General features: G+C 28.8%; 3 protein-coding genes and 1 pseudogene across 5 annotated transcripts; 1 reads left to right on the forward strand and 3 right to left on the reverse strand.

Moving 5' to 3' along the window:
- Positions 1-1,126: 1,126 nt before the first annotated feature.
- Positions 1,127-9,443, reverse strand: LOC145185076 (uncharacterized). Its single transcript, XM_090098779.1, has 14 exons — positions 9,020-9,443; positions 6,212-6,268; positions 5,705-5,875; positions 5,473-5,614; positions 5,230-5,330; positions 4,951-5,150; positions 4,466-4,580; positions 4,183-4,322; positions 3,829-3,990; positions 3,547-3,699; positions 2,536-2,649; positions 2,374-2,430; positions 2,090-2,267; positions 1,127-1,910 (listed from the first exon to the last, which is right to left on the reverse strand). Exons 1-14 carry the CDS (start codon positions 9,144-9,146, stop codon positions 1,774-1,776), a joined length of 1,854 nt encoding a protein of 617 aa, XP_089954905.1. The 5' UTR covers positions 9,147-9,443; the 3' UTR covers positions 1,127-1,773.
- A 54-nt stretch (positions 9,444-9,497) lies between these two features.
- LOC145185084 (small ribosomal subunit protein mS22-like) lies at positions 9,498-16,184 on the reverse strand. Of its 2 annotated transcripts, none has more exons than XM_090098804.1 (7): positions 15,816-16,184; positions 13,121-13,291; positions 12,764-12,910; positions 12,383-12,466; positions 11,161-11,306; positions 10,974-11,058; positions 9,498-10,901 (listed from the first exon to the last, which is right to left on the reverse strand). In XM_090098804.1, exons 1-7 carry the CDS (start codon positions 16,122-16,124, stop codon positions 10,818-10,820), a joined length of 1,026 nt encoding a protein of 341 aa, XP_089954930.1. In that variant the 5' UTR covers positions 16,125-16,184; the 3' UTR covers positions 9,498-10,817. The 2 variants fall into 2 exon arrangements, with proteins under 2 accessions (XP_089954930.1, XP_089954931.1); XM_090098805.1 differs by having other exon boundaries at positions 15,769-15,907.
- Positions 16,185-17,993: 1,809 nt separating this feature from the next.
- On the forward strand, positions 17,994-18,695 carry LOC149883662 (zinc finger BED domain-containing protein 4-like; annotated as a pseudogene).
- A 223-nt stretch (positions 18,696-18,918) lies between these two features.
- LOC149883663 (uncharacterized) lies at positions 18,919-21,101 on the reverse strand. Of its 2 annotated transcripts, none has more exons than XM_090098784.1 (4): positions 20,405-21,101; positions 19,898-20,330; positions 19,527-19,821; positions 18,919-19,419 (listed from the first exon to the last, which is right to left on the reverse strand). In XM_090098784.1, exons 1-4 carry the CDS (start codon positions 21,035-21,037, stop codon positions 18,984-18,986), a joined length of 1,797 nt encoding a protein of 598 aa, XP_089954910.1. In that variant the 5' UTR covers positions 21,038-21,101; the 3' UTR covers positions 18,919-18,983. The 2 variants fall into 2 exon arrangements, with proteins under 2 accessions (XP_089954910.1, XP_089954909.1); XM_090098783.1 differs by having other exon boundaries at positions 18,922-19,437.
- Positions 21,102-21,189: the final 88 nt, after the last annotated feature.

Below are 21,189 nucleotides of genomic sequence, written 5' to 3' on the forward strand. Positions count from 1 at the left end.
AATTTCTTTATTCTGCTGAGTGAAACCATTGCTGCTGCTCCTAAAATTTGAATGAAACCATTGCTTGCTGCTCCTAAAAATTCAGCGGTACGAAAAACTCTTTCATCTTTTCAAATGTTCAGTTGTAAGCCCATTTTTTAACCGTGGAGTATCTGAAGATTTACGCAAATTCCGTATGTTTCGAAATTTCATTTTTTGTTTTTGGATCGCCCAGATCAGATGAAATACAAACCAATTCAACCAACCGTTTTTCTTCGAATTCAGTAACCTCAGTTTTGTTGCTTCTTTAAATACCAACTAATCATTCACTCTGATATATCGTTTTGGAAATAGCATTAACTGACATAGGTCCTTCGGAAAACTTTTTGCAAGGATTCCTTTAGAGAAATAGCTTCACGATTTTTATATTTTCAAGATACAGCGCCCCATGTATTTTCTTTTCTTCAAAACTGTTACGATTTTCCATAATCAAAGTTTAAATCACTTAAATGTAAAAAGGTCTTCAAAAAAACATTTAATGTAAAATTTCCGTTAAAATGTCGCTACTCATTTAAACATTTAAAAAATAATTTCCGTTAAAATGCCGCTACTCATTAAAATTTATTTATGGGTGATAAATGTTCGATTTTTATTCATAATTTTTTTTGTAGAGATTTTTAAACACTTTGTGAGATAGAGCGTGGCATGTAGTCTAAAGAATTTTTTCCATGAAAAGAGAATACTGCAGCAAAAAACAAATCTTTTAACCTAAAGGAAACCTGGTCAAAATGTCGACTAAACTATCTTCTTGCATAAATGCACATTAAAAACACATAAATGACGGTCTGGATGATAGCACATAACATGCAATTTTTACTAATTGCTTTATTGGATCTTAAACCAGACACATTAAAGTTCTAGCTATATTTAAAATTCAATTCATTCAGTAAAACAGAATAAACTTCTATCACGCTGTACTTGGGTGTTGATTCAAGTAGATTTACTTTTTAATGCTTTTTTCCGATTTTTTTTTGAAAATATAAAACGTAAGCAAGTTCTATTGGTCATGCTTTTTAAGCATTTGCTTTCAATAACTTAGTTTTATTGGAGTGTAGATATTTTCTCTTTTCTTTTTAAATGGCGAAAGTTGCCGATTGTATGTTTGTATATTTTTAGTTGAAATAGATCAAGATTTCACAAAGTAAAAAAATTTCATAAAAAATAAATGTATAAGAAACACTTAGGTGGGCTTGGCCTGGGCTTTAACGCAGATAAAATAGGTTATCAATTTCAGCATAGAAATTTTTCTATTTGCTAATAGCCTACTAATTGTCCATTATTTTTCTCATCGGTACAGGTAAAAATTCTATAAAAGTAATATCACGACAGCGATTACGTTCATTCTGTAAAAAAACACAGGCCGGAAATTACAAAGAAAAACCGGCATTTCAATAGAAATAAATATCCCGCTGATTTCGTGATTTTTTCACCCCAATTGAGTGGGAAGGAAAATAATATGTGAATCCAAGAAAAAAATCTCACATAACGAAGCCAGCCTGCTTACCTAATTTGAACAGTCTCCAAAAATTGCTTTCCAAACGGAGTGGACATTTTAACGAAGACCTCCTTACATATATACTTAAAGAAACCGCTACTAAAATTTCTGTTTTTTTTTTTTTCTCGACCCTAAAACTTCTTTTAAGGCTTTAGCACCTTTTTTAAAAAGCTATTTTTTTTCGTAGGTGAACTTGCTACTGTTAACAGTTTTATCATTCATTCGGGTCAATAAGTCTATCACCTCCGATCACTGGATTTCTTTAAGGGTTTAAAACGTTTAACATTTTTCGATGGTTTGAATCCGTGACTGCCAGTTCCGTATACAGTAGCACCATTTCGTTTTTGTAGTTTATCACTCTTACTTGCATGGACATCTATAAACACGACAAAAAATAGAAGCTAAGTGAATGATTTTTACAATAAAATATTTTACCAGATTCAATTTTCAAACGAGCTGCGAAGAAATTGCTGCAGTACTAAGCAGCAAATGTGATTCCGAGTTCAAACGCAAAAATCAATCTTCCAATCAGAATTAAGTAAAATAAAAACTTACTTAAGTTTACATTCGGTGGGACAGTGAAGCCAAACGATAGTGCTACTTTTTGCAAATCTATGGTGTTCACGTTAAATATATTACGGTGCTGATGAGAGGCATATGCTTGTAAATAGGATCGATATCCGTCTTTCGCAGATTTATTTAAAAAGTAATTCTTTGAAATAAGTTTTTCTAACTAATGAGAAAACAAAAATAACAATAACAGAAAATTGAAATTTTGTAAACTAAATTAAAAAAAACTTTAACGATAAATGATCAAAAGCGTCGCTAAATTATTTTACCTGCGATTGAATATTTGAAATTTTTGCTTTTGAAAAATCGTATTCGTTCAAAGGAACCTAAAAATAAAGAAACTTAATGTCACCTTAGATTTTATGGAGCGGCGTACCGCTTAGACGAGCTATGCTCTCAACTTTTTTTTTACAATTAAATTAAAAGTATACCTTGGCATGTTTAAGGTAGCGCAAGAAGCCAAGTTCCTCTGGAAGTAAAAATAACAAAGCGTGGCCCCGCCCTTGAGAACCACGAGCTGTTCGGCCAACTCGATGAATGTATTCCTAAATAAAATTTATAGTGTTTATATGTATTATAGTGTATAAATTGTTTTTAACTTATCTTGTTTCACTTCCGTTTCTTTAAAAAAACAATTAGGTTTTGTCAAACAACTTATGTTTATTTCATTCTATAGAAAAACTGTTTCATCAAACTTCCTTCTGGGATTGTTGAACTTTTATTTGCAAGAAACAAGATAAAACCAATTCTTAGTTTTTTTACATAGGTAAGGTTTTATGCAAATATGAAAGAAAATAGATATTTTGTATAAAAAACAAATTATTCAAGCTTTCTTTGTTTTTGGATTAGTAGAAAGAAATAAAAACACTGAGATAAAAGTAGTGGCTGATTAAAGATCAATGTAATGTTGGTGAAAAGAACATAAATGAACAATTAGTTGACACGAGTAGTTGCTAAATTCTCAAATAAGAAAGTTCAATACATAATATTTTCTATGAACGAAACTGAAGCAATAGCATGAAATGTATTACAGAAGTTACTGTTAAATTTCTTGGAAATATCAGACATGATAGTTACATTTCCCTGAAAGCCTAAGTGATAAGTGATGATTGAGGGATTTCGCCAGGACATCAAAACAATTGAGAAACATTACCAATAATACAGGGATAAAAACATGAGGGTTAGTGTTTTTGTTAAGCTTTGAAAAGAGACTAAATCAATGTTTTTCATTGTAGAAAGTCATAAACATCAGTATTATTACTATGGAAATTGAGACTTCTGTAAAATCATAATCTAAATCATTTAGAGAAAAGTCTTGACATGATGTACAAAAATGAATACAATTTTTGAATTCATAACATCAGAAACATTGTTAAAATTTAAACGTCAGTTGGATTTTTTTTTTCTTAGCCTGTGTAGTTTAAGTAACTGATTTTGAATACCTTTGGATCATCTGGTGGATCATATTGAACAATCCAATCAACTTCTGGGATATCAAGACCACGTGCAGCAACATCTGTACATAATAAAATGCCACTTTCTGCAGTACAAAACTCAAAAAAAGTGCTTGTTCTTTTCTGTTGCTTTTGTTTTCCCTAAAATTCAAAAAAAGACCAAATAAGATTGAATAAAGCAATAATTTCACAAAACAACTTCTCTAAGAGACAATATTGTATTTTAAAAAAGAGACTCCATTCACACAAAAAGTCGATGACATAACCTACATGTATATCCATAACAGGGATGTCAATATAGTTTAGCAGTTCAGAATGATACTTCACTGAGTTACAAGATGAAAAAAATACCATCACTTTTTTTTTAACATTCTTCTTTAGAAATGTGAAGAGCAATAGAAAGCGCTTTTCTGACGGAACCACTATATATCCCTAAATAATACAAATATATTTTTTAAAAATATTTAATTTACAATAGAATATACTTTTCATAACATAATTTGTATCAGTTTTGTAATAATCTCAACAACCTTCATTTTCAAGAACTTTAAAAATAATTTTTTAAGACATAATTATAGTGTTTTTAACAGTATAAATTTCCTTCAAAAACTAAATTTTTTAAACCTGCTCCAACCCTTCTACAGTAGAAACCTCTTTATCATCATCAACGCCAACATACAGTGGAGCTTTTTTTAACGAAACTCGAGCAAGATCTTCCACCTTACGTGTCTGAGTAGCAGAAAATAGAAGTGTTTGTCGTTTTTCTGTAACAGAAAAAAACATAATACTCCACTTAAAAAAACATAATACACCACTTATTTTTAAGAAACCAATTTTCAATTCACTTGACAAATAATTTTAGAAATTCACAAAAAAAAATCTTCACATTTTATAACTCAAAACGAACTTGGTAATATCTTTATAATTTGTTTCATCTCTTCTTCAAATCCAATCTCCAGAATTCTATCGGCTTCATCTATGATAAGACATTGTAAATTCTTGAATATAAAACCAGGAGTATTCTAAAACAAAAAGGGTTTAAATTTACAGAGAAAAAAAGTGATTATTGTATGGTATAAGATTTTGTTGTTTTGAAATTTGTAATAAAGTAAACTACAAAACAGGTTTAAAACATTTACAATACTTAAAAATCTTAGAGATTAATGTCATATACTTAAACCATAATGCATTTTAAATTTGTCATTTAGGAATATTGTAGATCAACAACAATTTTTAACGTTTTTACATAAAACAGCTTTTTCAAGAAGTATGCCTTGCCAATTTTTTATAGACTTCTGTATGTGTCTTTGTTTTTTTGTTTTTCAAATTATTTTTTTTTAAGAAATGTATGATATTTGAAATGTCTAAGTTAGTTAATTTAGAAAATCAAACCTGCAAATGGTCTAATAAACGACCAGGAGTAGCTATAAGTATATTAACTCCTCTTTGCAACCTTTCTGCTTCTTGCTTTCGATTTGCACCACCCATCACTATACCAAATGTTTGCTGATGGTGTTGCAGCAAATCTCTAAGTACCCCAAATGTCTGCAAAGATAACTCTCTTGTTGGAGAGATAACAATGGCACCAGTTCCTTTACAAAAATATTTAAACTTTATATACAAAAAAGATAAGATAAACATTTTATTTAGGCAATTTTTTTTTATTCTTACCATTTCTTGGCATAAAGTTTAGCTTATAAAGTAGCTCAATTGCTGGAATCAAAAAGGCAAGTGTTTTACCACTACCAGTTTTTGCAGCACCCAAAACATCTCTAATAAGTTCATAAATCATTCAGTATATAAAACTGTTAATCATTTGACACTATTTTAACTATTTAAATTATCAATAAATATCCACAATTAAATGAAGAAAAAAAAAATAATCTAGTCACAAACGATTCATTTAAATCTAACCTGCCATGAAGAAGTGGCATCACAGTTTTGTATTGTATCTCAGTCATATGTGTGAAATTCATATCATAAATTCCTTTAAGAGTCTTCTCACACACTAAACCCTCTAGTGATTTAAACTCTCTACTGGGTGGAAGGCTTGATTCTTTAAAAAAATTTAGATAGTTAATATAGAAAAACAATGAATTATAAGAGACAACATTTACACACACAAAAAAAGTGAAAACAAAGATACCTTGATTGGGAAGACTTTCTACTTGAGTATCATCATTAATACTAACTTCACCATCAATCTTGTTTTCTTCAATGAGAACCTCTTTTTTAATAACTTCATCATCAATCTTGTTTTCTTCGATGAGAACCTCTTTTTTATTAACTTTATCATCAGTCTTTATCTTTTTAACAGCTAAATTTTAAAATTTTAATAATGTTAAAATTTTAAACCAGCAGCTGAAGAAATCACCATAACCATTGCTTAAGATTTACTAAAAAAAACTATTAAGGAAAGTGTGAACATATCTGATTTTATATAGATACTGGATATAAAAACAAGAGTTCTTATATACACATCTCATATAAGCATTACAAACTATCAGAAAGACATAAATATTGCAATGACCAGAATGGCAAATAAATATAATGATTAGAATAGGACATAAACAATATAATGACCAGTAAATGAACATATTTTCATTATTTAAAAACAAGTTTAGAAAACAAAAATGATGAAAAACATTTATACAACTGTTATCTTCATTGGTCAGCTTTCTTTTTTTGTCATTTACAACTTGTACATCATCTACAAATAAAAGAAGATACAGTGAAATAATTAAACAGTAAGTTCAAGTAATGTCAAAATTTTAAAACTTTTTGCATAATTCTTATTAAGTATACTAAAACCTTGCAGAAGAATAATGTTAAAAAAAAGTTTTGCAATCATTCTGCATCACAAAGAATAAGTGAGGCTGCAGGAACTGAACTTTTAACCTGCAGAAGACTTACGTAGCTTACTTTCAGGACACCTGTCCTATAAACCTGCTACATAATGTGAAACATTAAGAATTAATATAGACCTTTTCCTTTTTAAGATGCAACCTCAAGAAATAAGAGATCTAGATTTTGCTTTAAATGCTTAATGTATATGTATATGTATGTATGTATATATATATATATATATATATATATATATATATATATATATATATATATATATATATATATATATATATATATATATAACAAAGAAATTTCAACTGTGTATGGTACTTAAAGTTTCATGTGTTGCAGCAATCAAAATATTCCAATACCATACCATACACAATTGAAATTCTTTTGTTTTATATACATATATATGTAAATACATCCAAACACACACACACACACACACACACATGTATATATATATATATATATATATATATATATACAGTGGTGGAAAAAATAATAAATACACTATCTACACATTTAGAAAAATGCTTTTTATTAACAGCAATTGATGTTAACTGATTAATTTTTATGTTTTTATAAACTTTATTGTTAAAAACTATATTTTTAGAAAAATTATGAATTGTTTTTCAATTTTTCTCATGTTACTAACAATTTTGTTTAAAGTAGGTGGAAATTTACTGGAAAAAATAATAAATACAGTAATGATTAATCTTTTTGTTATCTTTAATTTTCAACTGTTATTACTTTTCAAGTATGTGTTTGACTCTGGTTATTATTAACACCTCGTAGGAAGAGGATTTAGAGGGGGTAATAGCCTCTTCCCCCATATTTATTTAAGAAGAGGGTCACTTCCCTTTCCCTTCCCCTTCAAATTGCCAAACCTGGCTGTTTTAGTCACTTCCCTTCAAACTGATATGACCTTCCTACACTACTGAATAATGATAGATTATATTATTGTAACAATAACAAATTAGGGAGAAGATAAATTAATTTTTCGTGAAGATAAAAAAAGCTCCATTTATCTCCAGCAACACCATTTAAAAAAACTTAGAGTTAAATGTAACAGCACAAACAATTAGAGGACAATTAGTTGAAGCTAATTTGTTTTTCAAGATCACCTAGAAGTGTGCCTTTATTGAAAAAACGACATATAAATGCTAGAAAAGTGTTATGTCATAAATAATCTGCATGGACAAATAAGAATTGGGGCATAGCTTTTTTAGCCAGATGAATATAAATTTAATATCTTTGGATCAGATGGTAACCAGCTTGTCTGCAGAACACAAAATAAAGAGTTTGACCCACATTACACTAAAAAAACACTTAAATTTGGTGGTGGAAGCATTATGGTATAGGGATGTTTATTGTCATCTGGTATTGGTCCTATCTATTTAATAACAGACACTATGACAGCTGATGTTTATACTACTATCCTTGAAGAAATAATGCTTCCTTATGCTGAGGATAACCTGCCGCTGCTCTGGATATTTCAACAAGATAACGATCCAAAACATACACAAAGAGATGGTTCCAAAATAATGGTATAAGACAATTGGATTGACCAGTACAATCACAAGATTTAAATCCAATAAAAAATTTCTGAAAAATTGTAAAGGATAAGGTTGCAAAACAAAAGCCTCGGAACAAAAGGGATCTGTGGGAAGCTGTGAAAACATCATCATATGCTATTCCACTATCAACATGCCTTAAATTGGTCAACAGCATGCCCAAAAGACTAACCAAAGTTAAAAAAAAAGAAGGACATGCAACAAAATATTAGACAATTTTGATAAACCTTTTTCAGAAAAAAAGAAAAGTTTGTTTTTGTTCCTAATTGCTTTTAATTACTTTTGTTAAAAATTTGTTTTATAAACATTGAATTTTCTTGATTTTTTCAAATTTACGATCAAATTAACCATTTCTGTATTTATCATTTTTTCCAGTAAATTTCTGCCTACTTTAAACAAAATTGTTGGTAACATGAGAAAAATTCAAAAACAATTCATAATTTTTTTAAAAATATAATTTTTAACAATAAAGTTTATAAAAACATAAAAATTAATCAGTTAACATCAATTGCTGTGAATAAAAAGCATTTTTCTAAATGTGTAGATAGTGTATTTATTATTTTTTCCACCACTGTGTATATATATATATATATATATATATATATATATATATATATATATATATATATATATATATATATATATATATATATATATATATATATATTACAGAGGGTTTGAATTTGTTAATTTTGCTGAAAAATATATGATTAATTTAAACTAATTAATTTGTAAAATATTTAATACTTCTCTTCTTTTAAGAACTTCATGAGACCCTCTTTTTGTTAATAAATCTTTATTACTGTTATGGTAGCAAGATGATAGACAAAGCTATGAGAAGCTTTAACTATTTTTTGAAATAAAACGAACAAATAAGACCAACTAATACAAAAGTCAACATGGCTGGTAATAACTTACTTCCAGCCAGCATTATCAACAGTTTCTAAAAAAAATATTTCTAATCCTGCATGACTTCTAATTCTATCTTGTTTTAATTGATAAACTAAAAAGAACATTCCACAAGAAATGGTTACCATGGTTTTCAACTCCCTCACTAATATTTTGGTTTTCAACTTCCTTGTTTTCTTTTTTTTTCTTTTGTTTCCGGAACTTTTGAAGTTTTTCTAACTTTTTGAGGTGTTTTTTATGTATGTTATTCATCTAAAAAACAAGATTTACATTTATTTAACAATATACTCAAATATAATATTGTATTATTGTAGTATTATATCATTTAATGCAAAAAATTTGGGCTGATTTTCCTTAAGGACACTTTTTATAACAAAAATGTTTCTTGTTGAACTTTATAAATTACACTAAAAGCAAATCAGTGTAAAGAAATAGACTAAGCAAAAAAAACTACTCCTGTATATGTTAATAATTTTTCAACTTTAGTTTGAACTTAACAAAACTTTCAAGCTTCTGGTAATGTAAGAGAAGATAATTTATTAATTTAATTATATTAAACTGTTTAATATAGAAAATGATTTTAAAGCCAAAAAATGTTGACAATTTCAAAAAACATATATGTTCAATAAAAAGTTCTCTTGTACAATAATCCGTAAAATAAACTATTTTAAAATTATTCAGAATATTCAATTATTACAATACAATAATAAATTCAAATAGGACTTTTTGTGTATGCTAACTAACATCCAATTCAAATCACAATCACATATTAAATACTATTATTAAATTCTATAAACTATTTATCTAGATTTCATCATAAACTCAACAGCTTATAGGTTACAATAAACAGAGAAAAATGATTAAAAAAAGAAAAAGAAAATCTGACATTTATCTTTTTTTTTCTCTTTCATTTGCTCAGCAAATGCTTGATCCCATCAAGGCATTTTATTGCTTCATCTACTTGCGAAATCTTTTGGCGGATAAGATTGCACAGGTATTTTTTCTGTTGAACAATTTTAATCCGCTCATCAAACTCACTATCCTGCTCATCATAAAAAGCAGAATTTTCTTCATCGGGTAGAATTATATCATCTTTGATTTCAAACAATTTAGATTTCACCAAGTAGGTTTCAAGTTGATTAATATGAATATCAATAATACGACTCATCTTGACCTTTGAACATTCTTTTGTTTCATCAGAAATAGATTGTTTAAAGTCCTTCGTAAAAGCATCAATGCTTGAATTAACTATCTGATAAGTCAATGTACGTATCTTTTCAATTACATGATTTAATGTGAAGCCAAAGTATTCTATTGAATTTTCCATAAGTTTTTTGCTAAACAAAACTTTCATGCTTAGAAAAACAAAACATCATTCTAAAAACCTTTTAAGCAGCAGGCAGTTTTGTATCAGTTTTAGAAATTATAAAACAAGGCCAAAGAAAATTTTTAATAGCTTGTTTGAAAAACATAACATTTAAACATGATTATTTCAAAAATTTATAAATTATAGGTAGATTTTACCCTATAGATAAAATGCCATTAGACATTGTTTAAGTCAGTTCAGCAGACTATCAGAAAATCAGTTCAGCCCTATCAGAAATTAGCATAGACAGTGCTAAGACGACAGAAAATGGTAACAAAACTCTCTGCTATCTGAGATAAATAAAAAAAAATTTTTCTTTAAAAGGAAAAACATAATATTAAAACTTTTGTTTGTTTCCTAATTTGTTTAAAAAAACTAAAAGTGATTTTTAACAAGATCCAAAGAAAAAAACTTTTTTAAAAATTAAAAAAGTAATTTATTGGTTTTGCGTTAACAATCCTTTAAGTTTAGGACTATTTATAACTTTTGGAGCATTATAAAAGTTAGAAAACACACACGGATTTTTCCTGAAATTAAACAAGAAATTTGAAGATTCTTCAAGCAGAAATGGCTTCTTTCCCTTCTGTTGCTTTGAATAACAAATCAAAAGAATCCATTAACTTGTGCTCACTTAAATACTCCTAGAAAAAAGGAGAGGGTTACTAAATACAAGAAAGCAAAGCAACAAACAAAGTGATTTAATAAAATTAAACCTTTAGTAGCGCTATCCCATCAGATTTTATTGCAACACTGTGCACAATTGAATAAAGTTTAATTAAATCAACAGCATCATGAATTCTACAAAAAAGAGAAAAAGATTTAAAAAAATAAAGTGATTATGCAGCAATTGTAAATGATCATGGTTTATCATTAATCATGTGCAAGTTAGAAAAAAAGTACCTTTTCTTTTCCAAGAGGAAATTTAAGAATGAATGAAATTTGTTGTTTTTCACAAAAAAGAAAACCATTCCACCATAATGACATGTTGAATGTAACAGCTCATATAGCTGACGTTTATCAATGTCATTATACACTCTTTCATGTACCTAAAACAAACAAACAAACAAAAAAATTAAAACAACAAACTAAAAAACAACTTAGTATAACATGCTCTGTAAATTCTATGTATTTAAAAAATGAAAATAAAAAAGAGCAACAATGACAAAGGAGAGGAGGCTGGGAAACAGAAGAAAATTAAAATATTTTAAAATAAAAATGAAACAAAATATTTAATAAGATAAATATAAATCCACACACACACACAATACAAATAAATGAAAAACCTGACAAAAATCTATAGATAAAAGTAACAATAACAATAACAATAATAACAATAACAACAACAATAAAAAGATTAGTAATAAAAAGAATAGCAACAACAGCAATAATAACAATAATAGTAAATTATTACTATAAAAATAACAATAAAAATAATAAAAATAACAATAAAAATATAATAATAATAATAATAATAATAATAATAATAATAATAATAATAACAATGAAAATATAACAACAACAATAATAATAATAATAATAATAATAATAATAATAATAATAATAATAATAATAATAATAATAATAATAATAATAATAATAATAATAATAATAATAATAATAATAACAATAATAATAATAATAATAATAATAGTAATAACAATAGTAATAATAGTAGCAACAAATTATTAAATGATATTGGAGCAAATGTTGAAAAAGTAACTGCTAAGATTTTCTTTTTGCCACTATTATCATAAGATTAACTGTCCAAAGATAGAAAACATAAAAAACAACCTAAAGCAAATGTTTCTTCTGCTTGATAAACTTAAATTATAATAAAATTTACAAAATATTTGCAGACTACTATGTTCTTTCACCAAATATTTTTAACACTCAAAGGGAGAAAAAAGAAAATGTTTGATGCTTTTCTATAAAAGAAAATTAAAACAAACAAACAAAATTAAAAAAAAAAAACAGCAAGAATCTATATATCAAGTTTCAGCACCAACAACTGAGATTTTATTTGTTGAAAATTTATATTATCAAACAAAATAACTGAGAAAAATTTGATGTTTTTAACAGCTCACTAAAATATTTTAGTTGTACAACATTTAACAAAACCTACTCTTATGTAGTCTGGAGCATCAGGAGAACATTGAATATTGATAATATCCAAAACATCCAAATGTCTGTTTTGTTCAAAAACAGTCTAGAAAATCAAAACCAAAAAAAAAATATTTATGTAGAGAAAAACACTTTGAGTGTTGAGTGTTACTTTGAGTTTTGGTTTATTTAATTTAAATCTATAAAGTATATTATGTACTTTTAAACTTTGCTTTTAGTTTTATAGAGAATATAAAAATAGACAATATTTTATAGACGTAAATAGATAAATTTTTCCTTCTTATAAAATCAACATTTAAATTTCTTATAAAAATGCATGATATAAGTTTATCAGCTAGAGTATGAGCTTAAGTTTGATTGGTAAAAAAAAACCATAACTTACTGGTAAGTATTGATCTTGAAGCATTGGTAAAATTTCATGATGTTGCCCTTCTTTTGGCCAATACATAAACTCCATTCTATCACGCTCATCCCAGCTTCCCTCTCGTAAAATGCCAGTTGCATTTTTACGAACAAGCACTGCACGATTCTAATAATTTTATAAACAAAATAAATTTTATGCATATTTAAAACTCTGAATAAATGATTATTTACATAAGTTCTAAGCTACCAACTGACTGATATCTTAAAGAAAAAATCACATTTATTAGATTGTAGCATATTAGTACATATACGCAAATAACATCTAATAATACATATTTTAAGTCCTGTAAAAAAAGAGTTCACACAAATTATATACATTTTTGTCTTTAGAAGTACTAATATCAGTGAATATATAATCTGCACCATCTTCATCCATATCAATCAGTTCAGGATTAACACTAAGTTGAATATTGATAGGTTTTCTCTTATTCATGACATCAGGCATTTTTAAACGCTTTTCCCCTTCTGCTATAGCTTTTTGTTCTTCCTAAAATAAATGAAATCATACATATCATATGCACACCATTATGTGACTAAATATGATAAGAAGGTAACTTTTTATCAAAGAATATTGTCTTGACTTAATTTTGAGTAGTAGGGAGGATAGGACACATAAGATTTCAGTGTTTAGTACACATTTAGATTGCTAGACATAAAATGCTCATAAAATTAATACAAAAATTGCGTTAAGAACTCCTCTATTAGAATGCACATAAATATATATACCCTTTCTTTCAAAATTTCTATTTATGATATAAAATTAATAATACTAAAAATATTATTTTAACAAAGAGAGTGCATGTGTATGTGAGTAGCCTGATCAACAGGGGGTGAAATCAAATTTTTTTAAAAAAAAAACAAACACATTTGATCATATTTAGGATACTTGAACATGGCAAATAAGCTGTTGACACTGTCTTGATGAAATTCACACCATTTTAGGTTTTACTGCGTTTTCACAACAGCATGTGACAGTGATATTTAAGTTCTAAATATAATTTCAATTTCCATTTTTACTTAGTTCTTGTAGCATTGATTTAATTTCTAATTTTAATTTTACTTGTTTTGAAGCAGTTCTGATGAAATAAATTTCAGTTCAGTTCTTATGATTTCAATAATTTTACTTCTTATTTCAGTTACTAATTCAGTTTATATTTTAATTCTATCAAACTTTACAGCAATTAGTAGTCTTAACGACACAAATTTTTTTGAAAAAGTTTATAGTTAACATAATGGCAAGCACGTGACCAGTTTTGTGGTCCAATGATACATTCTGTAATCATTCCAAATATAATCGTTATGGTCTAACATGTGCGCCAATTTTAAAGCAAATATGTAAAATTTGTAAATTAATTGTCAAAAAAAAAAAACAAACTATCATATTAAAATTTTTTTAATATTCAATAATTTTCGTTCGGTAATAATTCTTAATTCTATTCCTATTTTCATTTTTTGATGCTTACATTCAATTCTATTTCAATTTTCATTCTTCAGATAATTCCTAATATTAGTTTTTATTCACATTAACGAAATCAATTATTTTTACTTCTTATTTTACTTCACATTAATGAAAATATCACTGACATGTGAATTGAAACAACTAGTGCCTGAGTGCTGCATTTGACAAATTATTAAAAAATTTTCAGAAAATCCCAAACTTTGAAATGAAACTTTCATCAATGAAACTTTCTCTCAAGTATAAAAAAACTTGTTAGAAAAAAAAAAAAATTCACTTTTAACAAGTAGCAATTGACACAGTCATTAGACATGTGTGAAGCTTTTATTAAAGGACCTCAGTATGTGCAGCACATACAATAGGTGAAAGAAAATCCAAAAAAATTAACAACACCACACTAGAAGGAATCAATACATATTCCAAAAAGATTGAGCTTAAATACAGCACATTCTGTGAGGAATAAGCTGTAACAATGTATATGTATATGTATGTATGTATGTATGTATGTATGTATGTATGTATGTATGTATGTATATATATATATATATATATATATATATATATATATATATATATATATATATATATATATATATATATATATATATATATACATACACACAAACACATACACTCCAACAGGATGACAACACTTTAACAAAAAAACAAAATACATGCTGTATCTTAACTTTTACAGCCTGTTATGATATCAGAGGTTCATTAAATTTTCTTTTTTTCTTGATTGAGATTAGTGCTGGAAATAGAAATCTGAAATTTGAGAAATTAGCCTTTTTTTTCAACATTATTTTCTTCATTCCAAACCCATCATTTTGACAAACGAATAACCAGAACTGGTTAATACTAAATTTTCAATCAATGAACAGAATGCTGCAGTACCTATGTTTAATAGTAATACTTTTGAACTAGAACCAACTCCCTTCTAATGGACTACTTCTAAGAAATTATCAACATCTAATCAGCAGTAGATTAAAACCTGTTTCAAAATAATAACAAGTATCTTGTAAGATAACTACCTTTCTATCAAAATATTCAGTATGAAGAGATGAAAAAAAAAAAAAAAATTAAAGATTTATCATGAAGCCAGATTAATGGCAGTTTTTTTGTATCAGTTGATTTCAGGATGTGAAATCGCCAGTTATTAACTATTTGAAGAAAGATCAGCAGATTCTAGTCTCTAAAGTTTTTTTTCTCTCAATAAAAAAACTATTTTGAGGTTAACAAAAAAAACAAAAAACTATTTCATCTTTCTTTTTAAATTCCTAAAAAAAGATATCACTTACTCTGAAGCCTATTTCCTTATTCTTTAAATGCTATTTTTAGAAAAAAATTGATTTTACCCCATTTTTGGCAGGCCATATATACATATTCATACTCTTTTATGAGTATTAAATAAATATATACATAAATTTGATATCAGTATTAGGTATCATACATATACATTCTCTATATTTAGTTAGTAACACTTATAAAACATAGGAAAAGCAAACCTATGTAACATGAGCAGTATTTCCAACAAAAAGCATGAACTACAAACCATTTTAATCTCTTGCTCCGTCATAACCTGATATTTTGGTAGTTCAAGAGGGATTTTTCGAGGTTTAAATATGATATTAAGATCAAAGCCAGTTAACCTTTTTAGAATATCTTGAACATCATTTCTTTCAAAATGATGATTTATTTGTCCTCTATGATCTGAAGCTTTTGATTTCAAGACATCACGTGTAACATCAAAATCACTAACGTAAAATCTTTTTCTGATAACTGTTCTCTTAATACCACAAACATTTGAAGAAAATGCATTTCTTGCTATGTTTGAACAACGTGAGCAAAATGATCCAGCCATGTTATTTATGTATGCCCGCTTTCCATAGCAGAGAAAACGGCAAAACAGACTACTAATGAACTTTACTTATTACGGCTATACAATATTTCTGGTTCAGAACCGTAGAGCGACTTATTTCAAAATTTAGTCTCAGCTTTATGTTTAAAATTTGTTACAGGTAACAGCTTAATATTCATATTATTTTTTTTATCAATTTATATGCACTAAAGCCATAAAATAATATATAAAATGTCACTAAGCAGATAGTTTATTGCACGCAATCTCTAAAATTTATAACCGTTATTATAAAAAATTTTTAGCTTCGCCAAAATATTTTCCACAGTTTTTGATAACTTCAGCGCAGATTTCGGCGATCAGTTTTTCAAGAGATTCCAGGACATCTTTTTAGAGGTTAAACTATCCTCTTTCCTTCCTATTCAGTTCATCCCATAACAACTCAATCTGGTTGAGTTCTGGAGATTGGAGAGGTCAATTTATTGGAGTCAGGACTTCGCGATCTTATGATTCTTTTTAATAGTCTGTACACAGTTTACTTTTATGCTTTAGATCGTTATCTTGTATAAAAACAATTTTTTAAGAAAATAATCTCGTTTTGAGAATGTCTTTATATCTCTTTGGTCATTACTGCCTCAATTTTATTCAACAGCCCCATATTATTGTTATCAAAACAACTCCAAACCATCACTGACCCCATGTTTTACTGTTGGGCCTAAAAATTTTTAGAAAACTTCACCCCAGGAAACCTTTACCCCAGGAAAACTTTACCCCAGGAAACCTATGATTATTCGGCGCTTTGAACCAAATATTTAAAATTTGGACCCATCTATCCAAAGTAGTGATGTGCGAAATTCGAAACTTCGATTGCGAATTCAAAACTGACTTTTAGATTCGTTTTGAACCATTTGAATTTTTGAAGTTTAGTATCTTTGTTTCAAAGCGAACCCAAGGTTAATCGAATTTTATCGTTTAAAAATGAAAGAAACAAGTTATACAGTACCACTATGGTGGATAGTAACGATGGTAATTGTCGAAGTATTGTCCGGGAATTTTTTAGTAGGCAAAAAAGGAATGCTAATAGAATTATAGGCATTTGCAAAATAGGAACACGCAAGTTATTTGTTCAGTGTCCAACTGGAGCAACAACAGGTCTTTATGCTCACTTACGTGCTGCTCATCCGAAAGCGCATAAAGAGTGTGTAGCGAGAAATGAAGAGAATCGTAAAAGAAAATTTGCAGAACAAGAACTAAAAAATGAAAAAAAGAAGCAAAGTAAAATTGATGATCTTTTTAATAAAAAAGCACATTGGTCGTCTAGTCATTCAAATGCCATCGCTATAACGAATTCGGTTAGTCTCATGCTTGCTCTAGACATGTTGCCATACGACTTTGTAGAAGGCAGAAGATTCAAAGAACTGATGAAATTAATGGAACCACAATATCTAATGCCAAGCAGAACTACGTTTTCAAGATCAGTTGTACCTGAGTTATATTGTAGTGTAAAACAGAAAACCGCAAATAAAATATATCGAGATTTTGAAGATATTCCTTCATATTCATTCACGACTGACCTGTGGACTTCGAGGGCGCAAGATCCAATTATTTCTTTCTGTCTGTCATATGTAAGTCCTGAATTTAAGACATTTGTATTAGAAAACAAGCCGTTTCCAGGAGAACATACCGGTGAAAGCATTCTTGAATCTTTAGACAAGGCTATTGATAATTGGGAACTTCCTCAGACTGTTCCAATTTATGCATTGCGTGATAGTGGCAGTAATATGAAGAGCGCCATGAATCTCTCACAATCATTTTATGATCTTTTTGTTTTGATCACACTTTACCATCAATGATGCCGTGAGTGAAATTGATGGAATGCAGACTGTCCTTTCCAAACGCCGTCGTATTGTGTCACATTATCACCATGCCTGCCAGGCTACACAGAATTTGCACAGAGAGCAGAAGCGATTAGGAAAGCCAGAACGAGAACTGATAATCAATGTTGCTATTAGGTGGAACTCCAATTATTTTTTGCTGAAGAGATTATGCGAAGAAAAGGATGCTACATCTGCAGAGCTAGTAATAAGTGAAAAAATTGATAATTTGACTAATACAGAATGGAAGCTTGCTGAAGGCTTTCACACAATTCTTGCTCCACTTGAACAAACAAGTAGAGAATTATGTGGCAAGAACTACCTAACGTCGTCTATGAAAATTCCAGCTTTGCATGGCTTAAATCAGTAAATGCAGCGATTCATCAATGATCCTTCACATAAGGGTTATGGTGTACTTCTTGCTCGAAAATTAAAGTCAAAACTAGACCGACGATTTCTGCAATTCATATCAGCTTTGCCTGATGCAGCGTGTACATTTCTTGATCCACGCTACAAATCCATCTTCTTCTCTGAACAACAGCAAGCTACTGTTGTAAACAGTCTTCATCAGTACTCTAAGGATTTCCGATCTCGTGGCGGTACTGTTGTTGGTGGAGGTGGACATGTTAACTTGAGCGACTATGACACGAACTTAATTCAAGGTACAGTTCCAAAATTATTACGTTTTATGTTACGTGATTAACACAGATTAAGACTTGATGGTAATGGTAATGGCCTGCAGTTCAGATTTAGCTTTCAGATATACTGCATAGGGTGATTCTATTTTTTAGTTTGTCATGCAAACCTTTTCTAAAACATGAATAATTGTATTCTAAGAGCAACTAAATAAAAAATAGTTAAAAATTTGAAAATTTTACTAGGTCAAAAAAAAAGTTACTTTATGGAAATAAGACAAAATTATTTCTTTTTTTTAGTCTTTTTTTATTTTATACATAAGCAAAAGAAATACGACAAAGTTTATAAAGTGAAGTTATTTTTTATTCGACATTTGCATAAACATTTCTGTTAAAAAAAGTCTCTCAAGAGCATCATCAGACTTAGCCCGGGAACATCGGATGTCCATAGCTCGGAGTCCTCTCTCAGCTACCTCATTTGTTCGATGCACATTCTTGAATGAGATTTTAACACCAAGAATATGTCTTGTCAGAGCTTCTTGGGCTTTAATGCAACTTGATGTAGTTTCTTTTATGTTTTCCCAGTTGGGTTCCTCTCTCATTTTAAACCATGCAAGTGACCAAGAACAGCTAATAAACTTAGCTATTTCTTTCAATAATGGTCGTTCTTCAGGAAGTAGAAAGTAGCCTAACAAGACATATATTGCTCTGCTGTTCCACCTTGCTGAGTGAGAACTTGGTAATTTCGTTGGTAGCTGCAGTTTGGGTAAAATATTGGTGTCCAAATAGTGCCTAAATGCAATACATAACCTGGAAAAATAAACAATAAAATGGATCAACGCATTCATCACATATACAAATCATTGATATTGAAAATAATAATTTTTAATAAAACAAACCTAGCCAATAGCTTATAATCATCTCTCCAGGTTTTTACAGTAGGAGGAGGATGAGGTGTTTTATGCAGGATATTGTATGATTCTTTCAATTGCGGATACTTATTTTTTAGTTTTTGAATGAACTTAAAGTCAGTTAGAGTAGGCGATTTTGATGGTGTTGGCAAGTGGAAAATTACCATTTTTTTCAAAACAAGGTCCAAAATGTGAGCATTGCATCCATAATAAGGAACAGGCCTGTTAAATAGCTTAGATCTTAAAATCCCTACTACTCCACCAGAACCATCATAAGATCCACCTGAAGTAAAATGGAATAACTTATTTAATTGGATTTTTTTTATTATTTAAAAATAAATAATTTTAATTTTACTAACCTGTATTGACAGAGCAGGTGTCACAAATTATAAGGGATATTTTATGCACAACATTATACTCTAACAATGTTTCCGTTATCATAGCGGCTAGATTTTCAGAAGTTCCGCTAGTATGTAATGTTTTGAGGCCAATGTACCAAAATATTGGTCCATCAGACTGAAGGGCAATGACCATGCGTTCCACTTTTTTAATCCCATAATCATATGGTGCCACACCTTTTCCATCAAAGTGTAATATAAAGGATAATTGAACAGACAAAGCTTCTTTAAGTTTAAGTAGAGTTGTGACTTGCAACCTTTTACCAGCTTTGAAAATAGCCGATTGATTTGGAGTTGGAATGTCACTATGGAAATAACTTAATGAGCGAGTTACACTAACTCCTTTGTGGGTTGAGATACCAGCTTCTGCGCACATAATGGCAATTGGCATCGCCTTAAACCAAAAGTAAAATTAATATAAATTTAATAAAAAAACTTTTTTTATTTCCAAAAATTATTATTACTCACCTTTGATTTAAACTTCCGTTTGGGTCGTTCAAACAAAGGCTGAAAATCATCAACGTTATTATCATTTTCAGAGCTTGACTCTGTGTACAGTTGCTCTACATAATCAAGATCCATGTTTTTTGGTATCAACTGCCTGTTAGCAGGATGCTCAACAACTGTTTGGCTGGTTAATACACAGCTCTTTCTATCATCCATTTGATGATTATAGAAGATCTGCTCTTCCCTCTTCAGCTTTATATTTTTATTAAGGATATCAAATGGCATAAAAAAATCCATATTCGATTTTCTCTTCAAACTTAATTTATAAGCATTCACAACTTCATTCAATTTTTTTGTGATGCCAGCTCTGGATACTGAGGGCATGCTAAATTTCACACTCCAGAGCTGCTCCAAATCTTTTGCTATTATTTGCATAACAGCTCTTGATGGTGGTGCGGGGCGTGTGTCAGCTAGATGGTGATAGTAGCCAAGAATGTGGCGGACTTCTGGAATAGTCTTGAAATTGGCTAAGGATTTAGTCCGTAATCCATAAGGCGCTGCTGAAGCAAGCAGTTCCCGAGATTCCTTTGAACACGGTGGTGTTAAGTTGTTTGCTTTTCTCTTTAATGCTCCTTTAGCACTTATGTGGGACATATTTAGGTAAATATAATTATAACTAAAATAGAAAATGGAATACAGTTATTTTATTTCTAATCCACCAATAATTGTTAAACTAGTTTTATATTATATTCACTATTAACTTCAGCTAATTAAAAAAATATCATACAAATTATCAATTTTTTTGC

This window comes from Hydra viridissima, unplaced genomic scaffold, assembly GCF_058129835.1.
Source record: "Hydra viridissima isolate aposymbiotic clone 2 unplaced genomic scaffold, HvirCarnegie_v1 scaffold_9, whole genome shotgun sequence".
Classification (NCBI taxonomy): domain Eukaryota; kingdom Metazoa; phylum Cnidaria; class Hydrozoa; order Anthoathecata; family Hydridae; genus Hydra; species Hydra viridissima.

Excerpts from the sequence above, each read along its gene's own strand:
- LOC145185076 (XM_090098779.1), bottom strand. The coding sequence starts at position 9,146 with ATGAATAACATACATAAAAAACACCTCAAAAAGTTAGAAAAACTTCAA. Across the intron at positions 5,615-5,704 it reads AGAAAGTCTTCCCAATCAAG|AATCAAGCCTTCCACCCAGT; the intron begins GTATCTTTGTTT and ends ATTTTTTTAAAG. Across the intron at positions 4,323-4,465 it reads AATTATAAAGATATTACCAA|AAAAACGACAAACACTTCTA; the intron begins GTTCGTTTTGAG and ends TTTCTGTTACAG.
- LOC149883663 (XM_090098783.1), bottom strand. The coding sequence starts at position 21,037 with ATGTCCCACATAAGTGCTAAAGGAGCATTAAAGAGAAAAGCAAACAAC. Across the intron at positions 20,331-20,404 it reads AACGGAAGTTTAAATCAAAG|GCGATGCCAATTGCCATTAT; the intron begins GTGAGTAATAAT and ends TTTTGGTTTAAG. Across the intron at positions 19,438-19,526 it reads GATTATAAGCTATTGGCTAG|GTTATGTATTGCATTTAGGC; the intron begins GTTTGTTTTATT and ends TTATTTTTCCAG.
- LOC145185084 (XM_090098804.1), bottom strand. The coding sequence starts at position 16,124 with ATGGCTGGATCATTTTGCTCACGTTGTTCAAACATAGCAAGAAATGCA. Across the intron at positions 12,911-13,120 it reads GTACTTCTAAAGACAAAAAT|AATCGTGCAGTGCTTGTTCG; the intron begins GTATATAATTTG and ends TAAAATTATTAG. Across the intron at positions 11,307-12,382 it reads ATGCTCCAGACTACATAAGA|GTACATGAAAGAGTGTATAA; the intron begins GTAGGTTTTGTT and ends TGTTTGTTTTAG.